This window comes from Hirundo rustica, chromosome 12 (assembly GCF_015227805.2).
Source record: "Hirundo rustica isolate bHirRus1 chromosome 12, bHirRus1.pri.v3, whole genome shotgun sequence".
Lineage (NCBI taxonomy): Eukaryota > Metazoa > Chordata > Aves > Passeriformes > Hirundinidae > Hirundo > Hirundo rustica.
This window is the reverse complement of record NC_053461.1, coordinates 20,558,679-20,578,737: the sequence shown is the minus strand read 5'-3', so window position 1 is coordinate 20,578,737 and position 20,059 is coordinate 20,558,679. Positions and strand designations below refer to the sequence as shown.

The 20,059-nt window shown below is 52.6% G+C and overlaps 1 protein-coding gene across 1 annotated transcript in view; it reads left to right on the top strand.

Moving 5' to 3' along the window:
• PLXND1 (plexin D1) overlaps positions 1–20,059 on the top strand; it is a 67,036-nt gene that overhangs the window by 24,750 nt on the left and 22,227 nt on the right. The window contains 13 exon segments of the mRNA XM_040076181.2: positions 2,276–2,383; positions 4,106–4,195; positions 5,043–5,136; positions 7,496–7,659; positions 8,486–8,637; positions 8,770–8,869; positions 11,883–12,022; positions 12,344–12,511; positions 14,474–14,564; positions 14,720–14,995; positions 15,878–16,027; positions 18,809–18,923; positions 19,892–19,999. Of these exon segments, the coding sequence (XP_039932115.1) occupies positions 2,276–2,383; positions 4,106–4,195; positions 5,043–5,136; positions 7,496–7,659; positions 8,486–8,637; positions 8,770–8,869; positions 11,883–12,022; positions 12,344–12,511; positions 14,474–14,564; positions 14,720–14,995; positions 15,878–16,027; positions 18,809–18,923; positions 19,892–19,999 (1,756 nt within the window).

Sequence of the window (20,059 nt, the reverse complement as noted above, 5' to 3'; positions counted from 1 at the left end):
GCTCTAGATCCAAGCCGAGCATTTACACTGTAAATTGAATATCTCTTTTGCACCGGTGCTCTGCTCTTAACTCAGGTCTCCAGTGCTCCCCGTGCTCAACACTGAGAGGAGTTTGGCCCCATGTCAGATGTCCCACCCTCGCTCTCACTGAGCCCGAGGTCAGCCCTGGCATCTGCTCTTCTCCAGTGGGGAGGAGGTGGGCAGCTCTGAGTGCAGGACATGGGGGTGGAGACAAAGCCACCACATCCAGCTCCAGATTTTGTAAATCCCTGGGAAACGGGGGTGGAAAAGTCCCTGCCAGGTGGCAGCTCCCAGCAGCACAGGGCAGTGTGTTGGTTGAGCTGTGCCTGCCTGCGCATATCCAGGTGTTCTGGGGAAACATCCTCTTTGTCCACTTCACAGGTTTCAGTGTCTGGCATTTTCTCTGGTGGTCTGGATGGGTGCTGGGAAGTTAAAAACCATCCTGATGGTTGCTCTTGTTGGGTGTCTGTCCTGTGCCAGGGCCTGGGGAAACCTGCAGCGGGTCTGGCACACGCTGGCTGTTGGGGCAGTGCGTGCTTGTGCTGTGTGTGCTGCTTGTGCCAGGGACTCGGGCGTGTCAGTCTCAGCAGTGACACTGGGTGACATCAGGGCTGTGGCCACCTGGGCACTGCCCTGGGTTAGTGCTTGATTAGCAACAGACAAACTTTATCTCCTTGGGTCTCCTGCTCCAGAGGTACAGTTGGGCTGGATGCTGACCTGCTTGGGCATGTTTGTTTTCTCTCTGTGCCTCCTGCTGATCTCCTGAGCAGCTGCAGGAGAGCTGCTCTGTAGCCCTGGAAACACGGTGCTTTCATTGTGCAGTTGGAGGTTGGTAAACAAACCATCACTGCCTCAGCTGCACCTGAGCATGGCTCTGCAGGGAAAGCTTCATCGTCCCAGCTCCACCGGCAGCACCTTGGACATTCTGCCCCTTTCCTCTGATCCAGATGTGAAGGATATAGTCAGCTGGAAGCTCTGTTTCTGGTGGCTGGTGAACAGCAGGAGAAGGGGCTGCAAAATGACAATCAGTCCTCTAAAGTGTATTGCTCTGGGAAGCTGTGTCAGCTCTGGTGACATGCAAGGACTCACCAGGCCAGGGGAGATTTTGGTTGAAATTGTAGCTGTGCTGGTTTTATTTTAACTCTTTTTATTCCCTTGGAAGAGGCTTGGGGCTGAAGTCTCTCCCCAGTTGTTTGCTTTGCTGTTTTGCTACCCTTACCAGGTTCATATCTGTTACTTAATCTCCTTGTTTAGGCAGAACCAACAATGCTTGGTTAGATGGGTGTCCTGACAGAAGTGTAACATTTTTTCCACAGTCAAACAGGCACTTCCAGGTAGCTCCCTGACCCCTATTTAGGTCTGGGGAGAGCAGGAAAGAAACCTCCCCCTTGCTGCATGTCTGGTCCCAGGGATGTGTCTGGCTGCATGGATATATCTGAGCAGACATCCTAGCACTGGGAGGGCAGGCTCAGCCTCTCCTTGGAGAAGCAGCAGCACTGGCATCAGTGGAGCCACAGCAGGATAACCTTTAATGCAAGCGAGAGGAAATCTTGCCTGCTGCAAATGATTCTGCATAATGGACCAAGTATTTTGTTGTCTTTTACCCCAATGGCTCCACTGTCACAGGCATTACTCTGGATGTACCCTGGGGCCACGCACAATCTGGCTTCATTTTTGCTGCAGTTTCGCAGTGTGATTTACGTCTCATGAGAGAACAGGACGGGTTTGTCACATAGACTGGAATTCTGAGTCAGCTCCAGTGTCTGAGACATCAATTTAAAATGAGAACAAAAGTAGGGAGACAGATGACCTTTTAAAATAATTTTTCAGCTTCATTTAAGCCTTTCACTGCAGCCCCCTCACTGAAGCCCCTGTAGTTCCTCCTGCCCTCTCTCCATGCACCCTGCCCTCTCCTCCTGCACTCTGCAGGATGGAGACCCTGGAACACAGGCTGCAGGTGCTGGCAGAAGTGAGCAATGCAGTGGGTGGGACGTGGCTTACCGGGGGTGGGAGAGGGTCACACTGGTAGATCTGCCACTGGAGATGGCAGTGCCTCCTTTCAGTGTCATTTTGGCCCTGTCACGGCCGGAGTGGCAGCTGAGGTTCAGGTACATGGTCACTGTGCACCTGGCAGTACCCATTTCCCAGTGAAAGGAGTCTTATCAAGGATCTTGATGGTCCCTCTTCCCTTGTTGCTGAGGATGCTCAGCATGCACCCAGCTAAGCCCTTTTTTTCCTCTTTTTTTGTACCTAGCAGAAGAAAATTGACTGTCCTCGAATAGTACCTGCCCCTTTGGAGCCGATGCCCACAGATGTATCTCGGAACATCATCATCTCACTGGCCAATGCAACTTTCTCTAAGGTAAATGAGTTCCTAAAGGTGGGTGGAAGGTTTGGATAGGTCTTAAGGGGAAATAAAACTCCCTGTTTCCTTGTGGGTGTTTGCTCCACCACAGAGCGTGCCGGCGTCATTCTCTCCCTGCCCCACTTGCCAGCCTGGTCCCAGTGCCCACACTGAGGAATGAAGGACACAGCTCTGAGTGGTGGGCAGGGAGCCCTGTCTGAGCCACAGTGTCTGAGTACAGCATGGGAGCATTATTCAGCTTCAGATTGTTACTGCAGAGCTTGTTCGGTGTGAAAAAGCCTCTTTTGTGAATTTTTCTGACATGCTAATTCTAACAACAAAAAGCAGAAGTGGACATAAAATGGTGCCTTTGGAGAGGTGCTGCATGCCGGAAAGAACCAGAGGAATTTGGGGCAAAGAGGCTGAGCACTGGGAAAGTGCTTTTGTAAGCTCTGGTGTTTGTAGAAAGCTGCCCTGAGTAATTTTGGCTCAGATCAACAGGGCTCGTGGGGCCAGGTTTGCCTTGCCCCTGCTGATGATTCCATTATCCTGGGCAGCTTTGTTCTTCAGGAGAGGAGAGCTTTGGAAGTGCTGATGGAGCTGTTCTGGCATGCTGGAAGGTGCTCCTGGAGGCTGTGGAGGCACCACTCCCACCACACCTCCTTGCCCTTGGCACAGGGGCAGAGCAGACCCTTATGGCTGGATGGGGTGGCCTTTTCCTGCACAGCTCCAGCCTCCAGGAAGGCGGCTGTGACCTCTGCAATCAGCAAAACAGGGTGAGAAATCCTTCTTCCTGTCTGGATGCTGGAGGTGGCTGAAGAGGAAGCAATAGTGCATGGAACCTACAGGAAACGGAGTCAGCAGGAAAAGGGCAGCAGGAGAGGCTCTGGCAGTCTGGCTTCTCTCCACCACCTTCTGCTCACTGTCCCAGGGTGCCGGGTAGGATCTTCTCCTTCCCTCTCTGGAGGAGCTCATGAGTGCTGCTGAAGCTGGGAGCCTCAGAGACATGTGCCCCGACCCCTTTGCTGCAGCAGGGGCACTGCAGGGCAGGGACACAGAGCCAGAGCTGCCTGGGCACAGGTGATGCACTGGGCAAGATTCTGCCTGTGTGTTTGCTGAGCCAGCAGCTGCCTGCCAGGACCCTGGTACTTCCTTCCATGTCTTTTATCAGATCTGCCAGTTTTCAAAGGGTAGTTAGACCTCAGTAGTGGTGGAGCATCAACGGCTTGGAGATAGGATTTTTTCCTGCCGGATGCGGGCACAGCAGTAATTTGGTGCAGGATATCATCCTTGTGTTATCAGGAAAACAGCTCAGGATTCTGTCTTTGAACATGCTCTCGGCTGGGTCCTTGTTTGAATTAAGAGATTTGCTCTGTGTAGTTGTTGGGAGGAGGAGGAGGAAGGTGACTTTGAGCCCAAATCACAAACTGGTTTGGGCTGTTTTGGACAAGGTGACAACATTGGCTCTCGGTCTGCCCTGCAGCGTGAGTTCCACACACCAGAGGAGGAGCTCTTGGGGCTACAGGAGCCCAGGCAGGTACATCTCCTGGTCTGTGTGTGCTGTGGGCCAGGCACAGCTCCTGGTCTGCACCTTCTGTGTCACGTACTGATCTCCTGTTTGGCTTGGACAGAGTCCAGGTGCCAGTGGCAGAATCAGGGTGGGACATGGACCCTGAGTGGCAGACAGAGAACTGCACAATGGTTGTTGCAGCCATTCTGCCCTTGTCTTCCCTCTCCTAGGAGACAGCTCTGGAATGCCATTTTGGGACAGACAGGACATTTGAGGCGCAGTGGGTGAACTCCTCTGCCGTGGAGTGTGTACATGTGCTGGTGAGTCGAGCGGTGAGGCTGCTTCCCCCAGGCTGAGGATCAGGTCCGAGGGCAGGCGAGATCCCCCTCCCAACCTCCCACCTGGCAGTGGGACACCACTTGCTATCTTCCCTCCATCACCCACTCCTGCATTTTCCCCTCTGGGCTCTCCATGTGTGCTGATGCTGGCAGGGCACACACATGTCTCCGGTACAGCTCCTTGGGGATCTGCAGTGGCTTTGGCTGCTGCACCTCTGGGCGTTGGGAAAGAGCTGCTTGTTTACCTTTCTAAATGGGAAGAATTCAGTTCAGGTAAAAAATTTGGCCACCTTTCAGGGTTGCTGTTTCTGTAACTTTTATTTTGAGCAGGGAATTGGCCTGAGAAAATGCTGTGATGCTCACTGCAAAGCAGTGTGTGGTTGTCGGAGGGCAAACATCACCTGCAAAATGCGGCAAACATTTGGGCTTTCAGCAGTAGGAATATTGCAAGTGGAATCTGGAGAAGAGTGCTTTCCCATCACGTCACCTGTATCACAGCCCTGCACTGAGAATGTGCAGACAGGCCAGGCTGCTCGTTTTCCTGTCCATTTCTGCTAAAAATAGCAGCAACCCAGGACTCTGTGCTCACCATGATATACACTGTGTCCTGGTGCCCTTTACCGGGACTTCAGCAAAATGATTAAAACAAAACAGCTGTCCCACTTATTTTGCTAAAGATAAGACCCTTGTGTCTGGAGGAAGAGTGGTCAAAAAGCCTCACAAGAAAGCTCAATCCATGTAGTGTGTGTGTGTGTGTGTGTGTGTGTGTGTGTGTGCAATCTCCTACTTTACTAAATTTCCTAAGTTTTTGTTTGTTTTTTGTGTGCAGCTCCACACATCAGAAAAAAGCCATCACTTCCCAGTGAACCTCCAGCTGAAGGACAAACCAGACAGATTTATCGACAGTCCGGAGATGATGACAGGTCTGAGTTGAAAATATTTTTATGCTCCTCTCATCTGGTTGGCTTCAATGACTCTCAAACCTGGGCAGAGTTTATGGATGCTGGAGAGAGACCGTGGCTCCAGTGGGCACAGCGCATTCTTTGCTCAGGCACACGCAGAAAGCGTATTTACGCAGAGTCACCCCCATGAACGTGAGCCCAGACTGGCACTCAGGACATCCCTGTTATAGCCAGCCAAAGTGCAGACAGGTGTCACCTGCCCGTGGTGCCTGGCACAGGGTACCTGGTGCTCTCAGTCACAGCAGGGATGTGGGCTGGAGAGGAATTCCTCCGGGGGAGAGAAGTGGTGGGACAGGGCTCTTCCCTCAGCTCTCACAGGAGCATGGCATCAAGGTTCCACATGCTGTGAAAATTGAGTCCTTCTTTTTGCTTCCTCTGCTGAGAAGGAACAAAATGTGTAAGCACATTTCACCCCTGGCCTGTTCTCTCTGAAGAATGGCCGGATTCCCAAAAAAGCCCTTGCTACATCAGCAAACTGGGGAAGTCAGGCAGTCAGACTGGAAATGAGTCAGTCTCAGACAAGGTAGGCAGGCAGGACGAGCCCAGCGGATCGACCACGGAGCGGGGCTGGCACAGCAGCTGCCACACTCTGCCCCTTGCCAAGGGCTCTGCCTGGAGCCTGCATTCCCAAGCTCCTTTGCCTCTCAACAGTGTCATCTGCTGTGGCAGAAGGGGCTCATTTATCTGCGATACAGAGGAGAAGGAAAGCCCAAAGAGAGCTTTCCTTTGGAGGACAGCTGTGACAGGGAGAAAGACATGAGCACCAAAAACCAGGATAGAAAGGTTCCCCATGGTAAATCCCCAGGAATGGAGGAGGATTATCTTACAAAGTGAAAATACCTGGAAATACCAGCATGGGCAGGCACGAGATCTAGTTTCTCTGCGGAAAGAAGAGGGTGTAATTTTGCAATACAGTGGTAACCCTGAGGAGGGGGGTGGGACATTGGGTTTTGGCTGTGTAGAAGACTCAGTTCTCTGTGTGGGTGGTGCTGGGAGCAGGAACCACAGCAGAAAAAGCGTGGTGGAATTCCCCTCCTCCTGCATGGAGAAGGACCTCATTTACATAGGCCATGTTTGCATCCGTCGACACTGGCCAGAATATTTGGAGTTCCCACGGGACTGTTTGGCTGCTCTGGCTCCGCCTCGCCTTGCTCAGGCTGGTGTGAGTCACATTAGAGAGACTGCCTTGCATCAGAGGTCTGCCACACTGACATGGGCATTTTTATAACGTCTTGAATGAAATCACTGATGTTAGTGATGTTAGTTTGTTTATCATTTCAATATTTATTAGCTTTTATTGTCCACACTGTTTTGATAGTCCATTGAAGGAATACAAACTCTGCTATTGGTTGGAAAACCACCCAGTTTAACTCCCTAGGGGGGACTACAGATGACATGGAATAAGCTTTTTCTTTTGTGGAGAATAGGAAGAGATGCTCAATACCAGTGATGTTTTGTTAGCATGGCAGAGTGTTGGTGCTGATGAAGTTTCATTAGCAGAGCTCAGCAGAGCGTTGAGACTGAGGGACTCATTAGTTGCTCATGAAGTGCCTTAGGATGCTCCTGTGAGCAGAAGTGCCAAATGTGTTTGTTTCTGTGTTTTATGTGCTCCTGCCAAGTCTCCTGTGGGGAAAAAGGTGTGAAAGCCATGTTTCCTGAGTATTTATGACTGTTACCTTTGTGGATATCCACGCTCCAGTGGCAGAAATCTTGAGGCTGGAGAGGAAATGTAACCCAGGGCACCAGCTGATGGAGATGTGAAGGCAGTATAAGAAAAACATATGAAAGTTGAGCTGAGCAGATCTGAAGGGAGAAGAAGTCAATGAAAGGGGTCTGTGGTCACAGGGGGAAGGAAAGAACTGTAAACACTGTACAAAGCACAAACCACCCTATTTTTTGTCAGTGTGGAAGCAATGTGATTGCTTTCGTGGCAGGATGGAGCCAACTTTGCCAAGCAGCTTCATATGTGGATGCTGAGACTCGGAAACATTTAGCATAAATTGACAAAAGGTTCCAAGTTTGGGTGTTGCTCGTTTTTCAAGGGGGAGAAAAAGGAAAAGAAAGTGCTAAACTATATTGTAGTGGGAACAAGTGCCCAGGCCTTCTGGGAAATCTGCAGGATGGTAGCCAAGTGCTGCCTCATCTCACTGTATGCACAGACTGCTCTGCTCATTCATGGGATTTCAGATTTTACTGGAATTAACATAGCTGGGAGGTGGTGGGAGCGGTCGGCCGTGTGTGTTTGGCTGCCTTAGGCTAAGCAAAGCTGTGAGAGCCTCAGGCCTGGAGCTCATGTTGTCTGTTGTCTCTGGTGGTTCAGTGGAGGTGTACAACTGCGCGACCGGCAGTGCCGACTGCTCCCAGTGCCTGGGGAGGGAGGACCTGGGGCACCGCTGCCTCTGGAGTGAGAGCAGCTCCAGCTGCAGGCTGCAGACCGAGCCTCCACAGGTCTCTGAAGTCTGCCCACCTCCTGAGATTCGGAAGGTAAGACCCGAAGACAGCATGGAGAGTGCTCGCGGCGTGGCATGGCATGGTGTGGGATGGTGTGGGGTGGCGTGGCATGGGGTGGGGTGAGGTGGTGTGGTGGGTGTCGTGAAGGGCTGGGACTGGCTGCACTGTCCTGCCTGGAGCAGAGGAGGATCTGCACATTGTCCCTGGCACAGGATGGGGTCAAGACTCGCACTGGATTATTCACTGAGTTTCTATGCTGTTGAGTCACCTGGTGCCCAGGACATCTTGCTAGTGATAGGATCCAGTCTTCATCATGTTAGCGGGAGAAACAACAGCAGCACAATCATGGCCAGTTCCCTGTCCTCTCACAGCACTGGGATGTTGTCACAACTAGTACCCTGTCCCTTCAGAGGGACAGTGGCTGTCGGGTAGAGTGGTGTAAGAGTGGGTTCAAAGCTGTTGTGTGGAAGAAGGCATATTTCTTCCCAAACCTGTTTGCAGCTGAAGTGATCCTTGACCAAACCCCACTGCCCAACGCAGCAGAGAAGTGTGATTGTTTCTCCTCTGCCAAGCCAGTGCAAGGAGACTGTGGTGTTGGGTGCTCTGGGCGAGCAGGAGTGTGAGGAGTGATTCTGTCTGCTTCACAGGGCTCAAGTGGTGCTTGGGCACCGGGATTGGCTCAGGGATGAAGGCCAGAAGCTCCTGGTTCTCCCCTGACCTGGTGTAGTGGAAGGTGTCCCTGCCAATAGCATTGGGACATGGGCATTGGGACTAGATGACCTCTGAGGTCTCTTCCAACCCAAACCGTTCTGGGATCCTGTGATGCTCTGACTTTATGACCTGCCCCTTGGTGCTGCAGATCGAGCCGCTGCGAGGGCCCCTGGAGGGGGGCACGCTGCTGACCGTCCACGGGAGGAACCTGGGCCGCCGCTTCAGCGACATCCAGGGCGCCGTCCGGGTGGGCAGCGTGCACTGCGCCCCCCTGCCCGACAGATACGTCGTCTCTGAGACGTGAGTGGGGGGGCTGGGAAGGAGGGACCGTGACCCCCACGTGTCCCTCCCCGTCCCTGCGGCCAGGCAGAGGCCAGCTGCTGCTGCTGCCCTTCGGCCTGGCCCTGCTGCCAGCTGCCCCTCCGTCCGCAGAGTCGTGTGCCAGACCGGAGAGGCTCAGGAGGCGTTTTCAGATGTGGTGACAGTTAACGTGAGCCGGGAAGGGAGATCCAGGGAGCGCTACTCCTACGTGGTGAGTGGCTGTATCCCAAGTGTTCCTTTGGTGGCTTCTGTGTCCCTCAAAGCGAGTGTGCAGCTCCCCACGCCTTCCCCAGCTGGCTGAAAAACAGGATCTACAACTACATGTTGGGGTCCTTAAGGAGCTGCCGAGGTGTCACCTCACCTGTGGTTACCTGTGTGGGGTGTGGCAGGACCACAGCAGGATGCTGGCAGCACAGCCACGCTTCCAGACTCAGCTCCTGCGGGGGTCTATCTCATCCCAGCTCTACTGACTACTCTCCTGCTATAAAAAGGAACTTGGTTTTCTTCTACCTCTTCTGCTGAAGTGCTGTTACAACCTGTGAGATTTTTTGAGACTTGTGAAGCCCTTTGTGCTAAGTTGCATTCCTTTAACTCACATCATTTAAAACCGATATTTTTGCTGCAGAGATTGTGTTAGTTTTTGAAATTATTTGAAGTAATGTGTAGGGATTAGACTGAAGCTAACCCCATGTCATTGTGTGATGAAAAGCCCTTTATAACTTTGTGCTGTGCTGTCTCACAAAGACAGCTTTCATCTCTATAAACCTGAGAGAAATCTATGCGTTTTTTCCTCTTCCCTACATGAACCTTGCTCTTGGACAGTGTTCACGGACAGCCATGCTGGGTGGGTGCTGAGAGCACGTGGCGTGCTTGGAGCCCTTCTGTCTCCACTGCAGCTTCAGCTGGGGCCGGACAGCCTGTGCTGTAAGTTGCTGGCCTAGGAGGAGACTCGGAGCCCCAGAAAACACTTTGATTCTTGGTGGCCATTGTGAGAAGTTTGGGGCAGATCATGGAGCGTGATTCCCCCGCCTGTAGCCAATGACGGGTTGGGTGCTTAGTTCAGGGAGTTCACAGCATGCAGCCAGCACAGGCATGGCACACCCCAGCACCCAGCAGAGCCAGGGCTGACCCTGGGGAGGCTGGTGAGGTGATGGCACTGCCAGGCCAGGCTCAGCAGGAGTTCTCTATTTCCACGGTTTCCAGGTGTCCAGGTTCACATCCCAAGGGCCCCTGATCCAGCAGTTGGGAGTGGATTGAGGTGCTAGTGGTGGGTATGACCCAGTGAGAGTCCCTTGGCTTGGGGGTCCTCGGGATGTGCGTGCTGAGCTGGCACATCCCCCGCTGCTGAGGGGAGAGGGGCCCAGAGAAAAAAACCAGTCCCTGACGTCAGCCTGGGTCCGTGGCAGCCCTGTGCTGACAGCTCCTGGGCAAGCTTAGGGAGCAGGTCTTTCCCTGGAGTGGGAGAGGAGCCATTCCTGCTTGGGTGGCACAGTAGAAAGCTGCTGTCTCTTGTCTGTCTCTATTTGTTTCTCGTTTGTCTTAGCAAAGCTTGGAGCAGATAGGAGGGAGTGCCCTGCCTTGTGCACGTGAGCTGGGGAGGGACACTGCACGATGGAGGTGTGTCACACGGAAAGTAGCTTTCACACCTTTTGCAGACCAAGCAACACTCTTGTTTTCTTGGTTCTCCTTTCACATCTGATGGCATGCAAATGGAGTAGCCTACACCATGCAAGACTGCTCTTGGTGAGACCTGAGTTTGGGCACTGTAGGGTTTGCCTGGAAAAGTTTAAAAGACTTTCATAACTGCCCTTCCAAAGAGGGTACTTCATGAAATACCAGATATTGTTTGTGTGCTACATCTTTCAAAAGTCCCCATTATACATGCCTAGAAGAGACAGAATTCAGCTGTGATTGTGCTGAGGAGGAGAGAGAGGCTCCTTCAGGACATTATAGCAGGCTATGGATGAGCTGGATTTGCCGAAGCTGCAGCGAAGGTGATTGGTGCTGGCAGTGCACCAAGAGCAGCAGCCCCTGGCTCTGCCTGAGGGGAAGGGCTTTGGGGAAGAGGAATAATCCTCTCTGCTGATGCTGTAGCTGCACTTATGAATATGTGGGTTAGGGGCCAAGGGCAGGAGACACCCAGGGAAATGTAAGTTAGCAAAATGGATATGGTGGACGTGGGTGATGGTCAGAACGGACAGAGGAAACAGCTGCAGAGGAGCGAAGCCGTCTGAGTGTAGGACAAAGGCAAGGGGAGACGATAATCCATGGGTTTGTGTGGCAGAGACTGCCAGCAAGGCATTAACAGCGGGCTCAGCCTGCACTCCACTGCCCGAGCTCTGCGAGGATCTGCTCTGCATGAGCAAGGGATGGGCTGGGGGTGAGTGGGGCCAGCCCCCGTGGCTCTATCTCAGAGGGAGTCACCAGTGCCCTATGGAAGGGTCTCGAGAACATGATTTGCTCTGCCCTGGTTGTCCTGCTCAAATGGAGCAGGGATGTTGCCAGCAGCCTCTCCTGGGGTGCCTGTGAGCAGACAGGAGGGCTCAGCGCCACGTGAGTTATCAAAGCCTCCAGCTCGTGAATCTGAGAAAGATTTCCAGGGGCTGCAAACGCAGATAACATACCTGCTAATTTCTGCTGCAAATGGCAAGAGGTAAAGTAACTTGCCCCTCAGTTCCTGTTGTCTCAAGAGATGCAGATTTGAAGCTTCCTTAGCAGGGGTCTGATATTCAATTATCCACACCCAGGTGGCCATTTTACCAATCTCTAGGCCATCATCCAGTAGGGCTTTAACATTATCCTTGCATTTAGGAGGGCATGGATCTGGAAGGGCCGAGATGATGAGGGAGGGAATGAATGAGAAATTTCCTTTTATTGATGGAATAAAATTGTGCTGTTGCTGGCTCTGGACCTCCTGTTTCTGATCTCACCATTCTGAAGGGAATGGTGAGATCTCAGGCTCCCGTTTGGCCCCATGTTTCATTTACAGCCAGTACGTAAGGACCACTGAGAGTCACGGAGATCTTTATATGATCTTACTCCTTAGTGTTTGCACCGCTTCTCTTGTCCTGAAACCTTGCCAGCAAAAGCTTTTGCTGCGCTGCTGTTCGAGCCTCACAGTGCTGGACCCTTACTCAAAGTTCTGAATCAATTCCCATGTACAGTGTGAAATATCCGGCTGCAGACTTACCAGGCTAGAAAACAGATTTCCCCTTTGTTTTTAGCTTCCCGTGGTGCAGTCCATAGCTCCTCCAAATGGCCCGAAGGCAGGAGGAACAAGAGTGACCATCAGAGGCAGCAGGCTGGATGTCGGCTCAGAGCTTCGTGTCCTCATCAACTCCTCCAAGCAGTGCACGGACCTCAGGTGGGAGCAGGGCTGGGGGCTGGTACTGGAGTAGTGATGAGAGCCAAAGCCTTAGGAAGGTTGGTATTGTCCCCCAAGAAGTCAGACAGAGCGAGGGTTTTGATGGGGGGCACCACTGCATCCCCCTGCCTGCCCCTGCCCTCTGCGTGCACGGGGAATCGGCCCAGGAGCCGGGGTGGCGTGAGCTGGGAGCTGCCTGTTAGCAGCCTGGAGGAACAGGTAGCTGCATGTAGCTGGAAGCTCCCTGGCATCGCTCGGGGGTGCTCAGGCCAGACTGCAGCCTCTGGCTCCCTGCAGCTCACCCCTCGTGTCCTCACGCAGCCGCACCGACAGCACCATCACCTGCACCATGCCCGCCGCAGAGCTCACCACGGCCGTGCCAGTCTGCGTGCAGTTCGAGAACAAGTCTTGTGCCAGCCACAACATCACTTTCAAGTATGAGAAGAACCCGGTTATATCAGACATCAACCCCAAAAAGAGCCAGATCAGGTGAGATCCTGCCCTAGCCGAGACAGCCCGTGAAAGGCCGGATCAGTTCCAGGTGGGAGAGGGTCCTGCCAGGAGAAAGGGTCTTCTCAGCCCTGGGCTGGACAGGTGTGGAGGGTGCCTTAGCTCGCTCTTGGGTAAAGAGGTAAGGGTAACCCCAGCACGGGAATAGAAGAGGTCTCATACACCAGGACTGTCCATAGCTTGTTCTGATACATTTAGGAGTGGAAAAATATCAGTTAGTAATGTTGGTAACTATACTCACTCACCTGGTGAATGCTTTGGGGAGGCCCAGGTGGGGGCTCTTTGAGACCCTGAGGACTTTTCTTGGCAGCAAGACTGCTGTTCTTACAGCTGAATAAGATGAGATTTGTAATTTTGGATTTCAACCTTCCCCGAGGTCACAGTATTTAATTTTTAAAGTGTGTTGCTTTTAGTTTCACATCTCTGTGGAGTTCTCAGACTTCTGTTCCTTTGGATACTGTGGTGAAATACCACCCTCCTCACCTCTGGAGCCTGAAAAACCCAGGGCTGACTAGGAAATCTAGGAGGCCAGTGGCTGTGCCGCAGAACATTGCTGAAAGCAGCATGCCCAGGGGCGAGCATGAGCGGGCTCTGGCGGTCTGATCCCCTTGGAACAAAGCTGCCTCTCTGTTCCCAAGCATCATGCCAAGGCTGCAGGCTGTGGGAATGTTAGAAGGAAGGCAGAGCCATGACTCAGCCAGGCACAGCCCCCTCGCAGGCTTCCAGCTGCTGAGTAGTGAGAGCAGGGTCTGCAGAGACAAGGGAAGAATGTCCTGCCCATAGTCACAGAGGAAACCACTGGGCTATTTCTCAGTCACCTCAGTCTGCTTCCTTGGTACTTAGAGCGGTTCCCAAATTTCAGAGAACAGGGATGGTAACTGCAGGCTCTCTCCAGCCTCTGGTGTGGCTCGTGTAGTTCGGCTGCTTCAGCACATTGCTGGGCTGTCGACCATGAGGTACCAATAACTCATGTAAAAATTTAGCTGGATCTGATTTCTCTTACCATATTGATAAAATAATCCACATAACCAAAATCTAAACCAATGCAAAAGTTGTACGCGAGTCTGTAGATGTGACAGGCTCCTAGTTAGAAACTTGGATCATAACTTCCTCATGATTTCCCAGGCTTCAGAGAACCCTGGGGCCTCATGTCCAAAGTCACTGTGCCTGGAGTGCTCTTCAGATAGTAGGACTTGTGAGTCTTGCCTGTTTCCTGGAAAAATTCCAAACAAGTCAAATGTGATATGGGGGAAGGGGAAGGTTGATCTAGGGTGCAGTGAGTGGCAATGGTTCTCCAGCCATTGCTCTGCCTTGTGCACATTGGGGCTGCTCATTATTCTTGTTAGTTGACTGCACAGGGAGAGGCCCATGTGTTGCATTCCCCCCCAGGCGGACTCAGAACACAGCAACTTTCACATTTTGACCTAAATTGGAAGTTCCTGGAAGATGCAGGGTGAGGGACTCTCCAGGTCTCACAGTTCTGTGTGGGTTGCTGCAGGGCAGGGGCAGAGACAGGTACAGGGGTACAGGGGTACAGGGGTACAGGGGTCAGGGCAAGGGCAGGGGCCGTCTCCTGGCTGTCGCTTTACAGGTCACTTACAGGGCCAGTGGCCAGGATGCCTGCTGCATACCCTGGCCTGCAGAGGCTGCTCCTCTGGGCAGTGGGAGTAAGGGGGACAGCTCACTGATGATGGAAGAGGCTCCCCCTTTCCACCAGAGCATCTACTCCTCCTCCCTTCCTTTCCTCCCTGATATTGTAGTAGTCATGTGGATCTCTGCTGTAAGTAGGAAGAAGGAAGAAGACTTTGGCTGTTGGGTCACGTTTTCTGCTCAGGCAGCTTAGAAACATCTCTGAGAAAATGACAGGAGGAAGATGCAGCCATCACGTCCCACTGCTGCACTGTCCTCTGCAGTCACCCTCTCTTTCTTCCCTTCTCACAGCGGGGGCAGGATCATCACCCTGGAAGGAAGAGGTTTTGGGCTGGTGCAGAATGTGTCCATGGCTGTCCGTGGCATCGGCAGAGAGCACACGGTGGGTGTCCTGGCCAGGTACGGCCCGGTGACGGTGTGGGGCTGCCCTGGTGGCACTCCTGCTGCCAGAAGGGGTGCAGCAGGGGCCTTGGCCCGTGGATGGGCTGGGAGCACTCGTGGTGCTGGGCTCTGACATGCTCACCCTCCTGCTTTCAGCGCTGTAGGGTTCACACTGACACGGCGATCACCTGCCCCTCTCCAGCCGCCTCCAACGTCACTGTGGGGAGCAAGCCAGCCCCTGTCGATTTCTACCTCAACGGGCGCCTCTACACGGACGAGCGCTCGCCTCTGGATGAGGAGATGTACCCCGAGGAGGCCCTGCGCATCAGCAAATTCAGCCTGGGCTATTATGCTGACCCCCAGTTCTCCACAGCCAAGAAGGAGAAGTGGATCAAGCACCATCCTGGCGAGCCCTTAACGCTGGTCATACACGTAAGAGGGTGGTGGTTACAGCTCTGCTTCGCTCTGGGTGCTGCCATCTCTGCAGTCCTAAGAACCAGCACGGGGACTGTCCATGGACACGGGAGAGAAAAGGGGATGGATGGGAACTGGAGAGGCAGGAGCAGGTGATTTTGGCTCAGCTTGCAGGTTCTGCACCTCTCCGCCCCAGGAAAGGTCTGGGGATGCCTTCTGAGGCATGATGCCAGAGAGCTGCCCGGGGAGGGTGTTGTAGCAAGGGGCTAAATGAAGTACTGGACATGTGGAAAAGAACTACAATGCCCTGGCCTGAAACCAGACAGGTGCTGCAGAAGAGCCTGACAATAGGTGTTTATTCCTGCAGAAACAGATCATTCATTCTTCTCTTTTGGCTACTGAATTCAGCGCAGCTCACAAGGAAGTTGGGGTGCAGAAGCTGAATGGCCTGGACAATGAGCAATAGTAATTCAAAGGCCATTGTTTGCTGCAGGATATCCTAATTTTTTGCAACGTGCTCCAGAAATGTGCTCCCCCTTTCTCAGGCTTTGCAGGCGCATCCCCTGGCTGTCCCCTCCGTTTTACATCCTTCCCCGCTCCCAGATGGGCGCTTACATCCTTATCTTCCATGCACAGCAGGCCCGATCAAAAGATTTTTCCAGGTTCCATGAGGGGCTTGTTCATCCTATGCTCCATGCTGAGTGAAGAATGGAAAACAGGAAAATGGGGAATGGCCCGGTTTGGGCTTTCCTGTGGAGTGCTGGAAAAAAGTCCTTGGTGAGGGAGAGTCTTCCCAGGTCTGCAAAACAGCAGGGAATGTGGAAAGTAAAGCAGGAAGATTGATTGCGATTCTAACTCCTATGCTGCAGCCTGACATCCTGATTTTATTTCTGTCTTTAGAAAGAGCCTGACAGCCTGGGCCTGGAGAGCAATGAGTACCAGGTGAAAATCGGCCTGATCTCGTGTGAGATCCAGATTGTTTCGGACAAAGTCATCCACTGCTCCATCAACGAGTCGCTGAGCTCGTCGGAAAGGCAGCTGCCAGTGACGGTGAGCGTGCGGGCAGACCCGCGGTGAGGCACCTGCCCGGCTCGCTGCCAGCCCTGCAGGAGGCGGCACGGGGGCACCCTGGGCAAAGCACGCCGTGCAGCAGCTGCCCGGCAGTGTGCGGGGCTCGGCATGAGCTGCGGTACCCTGGGGACCGGCTCGGTTCCTGCGCTGTGCCCAGGGAGGCTGGGCAGCTCCGAAAGGCACAGCGAGGTCTCAGGCGCGTGAGGTTTTGTCACCTGCGCTGATTTTCTGCTCCTCGCGAGATACGTTTGGGGATTTCCTTACAGCTTTAAGCCATCGGCTCTGCTCCCACCAGCAGAAGGGCTACGAGTGGCCGTGAGAGCCCAGCCTTCACCGAGCTGGGTCCCTGCTGCGTCCCTGCGGTGTGACTGGGAGGGTGACAGCAGCACTTGGGGCTTCCAAAGGCCGCTGTTTTCTCCCTGCAAAGAGTTCAGCATTCAGGGCTACTGGTTCTCTTTGTGTCTGCAAATGCACCACACTTCCTCGCTGTCCTGTTTTCCAGAGGGTTGGACTGAGCTGCTGTGCTTGCCTCAGTTTCCCTCATGCCATACCCAGCCCGTGGCCGTGCAGGGATGTGACCATGGCTCTTAGTACCTGGAGAGAGAATGCCCCCTCCTGCCCTCTCCCGGTCTGTGTGCCGGCAGGGGCTGGATGGGAGCCGGAGGCACGGGCAGGGAGGGGAAGGAGAGCTGGAGGGAACTGCGGGGCTGTGGAGTTGGGCTGCCCAGGAGGAAGGCACAAGGATGCACTACCAATTCCCTGACAGGGTTGTCCAGTTTACTGGCAACAATCTGAGGTGTATGAAATTCTGTTGCAAACTGGGAACACGGAAATGCAGAAGTAACAGAATTTCATGAGTCATCTTAACATGACTTTTAAACAGGGTAATTTTTGATATTAATTTTTTTTTTTTTTAATAGGAACTGAGAAACTGGGGAATCCCTTTGTGGAAAAAAAAAAGGAATTTTTGGGTTTACTAGTCTTGGTGTGTTAATAACTAATCAGGGCAAGTCCCCAGGAAGCAGGAGAGTGATACCCAGCCCTAAATATCACAAGGCTGTTCAGAGTGCACCAGCAATGACAGTGCAGCTAATTAATCTGCTTATATTCATACCTGTGCACCCTTACTAAACCTACAGACGTGGTTGGGGCTCTCACCTGCTGGCCACTCCACGAGTGGCCGCCGCCTGATCACACATGAGAAATGGCTTTGGTGACACAGGGCAGGCTTGGGCAGGGGCACTGCCTGGGTCACACTGAGTGTTGAGTAGAGCTGACCAGCTAAACAAGAGAAACTTGTCAAGACCTTCAGGCCCATCTTTATTCACGACCAAACAGTTTAAACATTGAATTAAACAGCAACTGTGGGATTTTTTTCTGTAAAAAATGCAAAAGGCTGAGCTGATGGGGGAAGAAAGACTCAAAACACATTGAGGAGCTGTCTCATTGCAGCATTTCAGAGGGAAAAAGTGGAGATCCTGAGGCTGGGCATTTGACTGTGAACCCTCCCAAGTGCTCTTGCAGTGCTGTGGTTCCCGTCCCTGTCCAGCACCATGGCTCTTGGACAAAGTGCCAGGATAGAGACCAAAGCTCTCAGTGTCTGGAACCTCCCGCTGGCAGCAGCCATCACCTCCCCAATGCTCCTATAGCTAGAGCTGTATTTCCCTCCGGATGGAGCTGTGTGTCTGGTGGTGGAGGTTGTGGAAAGATCCTGCTTTGGTCCAGTGGCCGAGAGCTGCTGGAATTTCATCCCAGTGGGCACCTTTCCCAGAGGTGTTCCATGACAGAAGAAACCAAAGATTAATTTTGATTAATCAAAAGATTAATCAAAATCATAAGATTATTGGAGCTCTTCCCCACCTCATTTCAAGTTTTATCAAGTTTCTCTCACTTCTCATTCCTTGGGAGAAATGAAACTCACATTTCCAGAAGCGAAAGCCTTGTGTGGTCATGAGTTTTCCTTATCAGATGATACTGTGGAATCCTTTCATCCCGAGGGCCCAAAGAGCTGTTTGTAAACAGCATCCAGTAACTTGCCAGCCTGTGATGTGTGCTGGCCTCTTCCCTTCTGGAGATCAGGAGACCCAAGGACTGAGCCCTAGTGGTTTGTGCTTGTTGTCACAAGAAGTATGGGCTGGGAGCAGAGCCAGCACCTTCTGACACCCCTTTCACTGCTTTAGCCACAAGACCATTACTCGTCTATGGTCTCATTTATTTTTATTCCCTTAGTTTATTTGTATTTCAAGGACTTTAAAGTTTCTTAACCCTACTCTTTCTGGGTGGCAGCTGCTCTGATTTTGGAGGAGAAAGGCAAGTGCAGCAGGGTTCCAAAGGCTGTTCAGAGCCGTGAAGAAGCTGATGATTAGTGGAAGTGATTTTGTAGTGAGAGCAGAACGGGCAGCCTTGTACCGTGCCATGGGCTGTCTAGGGAAGGGCTGTCTCTTCTGCAGCAGGTACAGTGGGGCAATTCTGCCACCAAAGCCCTGTGGTGGCCCTGGGATGGGCACCACTGCAGCTGGGTGTGGCCTTGGCATCCCCCAGAGCGCAGGAAGGGAATTGGGCTCCCTGGAGACACACAGAGTGCCCAGGGTCTGGCAGTGAAAGGCACAGCCCAGCCTCCCTCCCACGGAGCCTGGGAGCCTGTGCCAGCCCGCTCGGGTGCAGGTGTGCTGAGTGCTGCCCTGTGCCCCTCCCTGCTCCCAGCCCCTGGGCAACCTGCTGCTCACCTCCTGCTTTCCCTCCCTCCTTCTCCTTCCTCAGATCCAAGTTGGAAAGTTCAACTACACAATTGCCATGCTGCACCTTGGGGGAGGAGAAACCGCGATCATTGTCTCCATCGTTATCTGCAGCATCCTGCTGGTCCTCTCTGTCGTAGGTAAGGGAAAGAACGATGCGTTTCCAGGCTGTGGCAAGGCTTCTCTCTGCATGTGGAGGTGTGAAGGTCACTCTGTGTGCTGCAGTTGTGCAGCACCTGAAGCTAGTCTGGGTGCAGCAAGTATGGCACACAGCTAGTACAGCACCACAGCTTCCTGCAGCACAGGGCTTTTCCTGGCTGAATCCACAACTCGACTCTGTTACTTGAACCTGTGATATTTATAAACTTTTCCCCAAATACTTATTAGTTACTATAATACAAAATAGAGAAGGAGAAACTGATCTTGATCACAGGCAAGATCTTTCTCTTAGGCCAAGATCCTGTCATCAGAAACAAGCAGTGAGGGGTGCCTGGCCAAGTAGGAAGAGCAGAGCAGCATCCTTAGCTGCAGATATGAAGCAGGCACATTGGTGTATGTACCTGGCTGGAAGCCGTGCTGCACACCTTTGTCCTCAGACTAGGGTCCCTGCTCATCACATGCACAGAATGACTGTGCAGCAAGAAACTTGCCAGATCACAGCAAATGAGGACTTTATAGTAAGGATTTAATTTATTTTTAATAAAGGCTCTAATGCGCCCTATTTAGTAGATGCACCACCCATCATTACAAACATATTTCTGGAGGCATGGGAAAACTATCAGATATGAACACTGTAATACAGGTGGTAAACGTCCTCAATCCTGTATTCATTAATCAGCTGGAACACATTAATATACAGTTAAACTGAATACAAACAACCCAGACCTAAATTGAAGATGACAGTTACCGCACAATCATTAAATTCCAGCTGGTTTTACTTATTTACAGATAATCGACAACTGCCTGAGCAGATACCAGTCTGGTGGTAGGTGTGAAACCAACTCTGGGTTTAGCTTCCTGCACTTGTGTCAGTGAGAACTGCTCTGATCCCAGCTGCAGCTGCTCCTAAGCCCAGGTCCAAAAGGCTTATTCTCTTCCTCTTTTCCAGCTCTCTTTGTGTTCTGCACAAAGAGCCGCAGAGCTGAGCGCTACTGGCAGAAAACCCTGCTCCAGATGGAGGAGATGGAGTCGCAGATCCGGGAGGAAATCCGCAAAGGTAAGTCACTGCCTGGGTGCTGAGGAACCATGGCTAGGGGCAGGATGTCAGGTTAGCAGG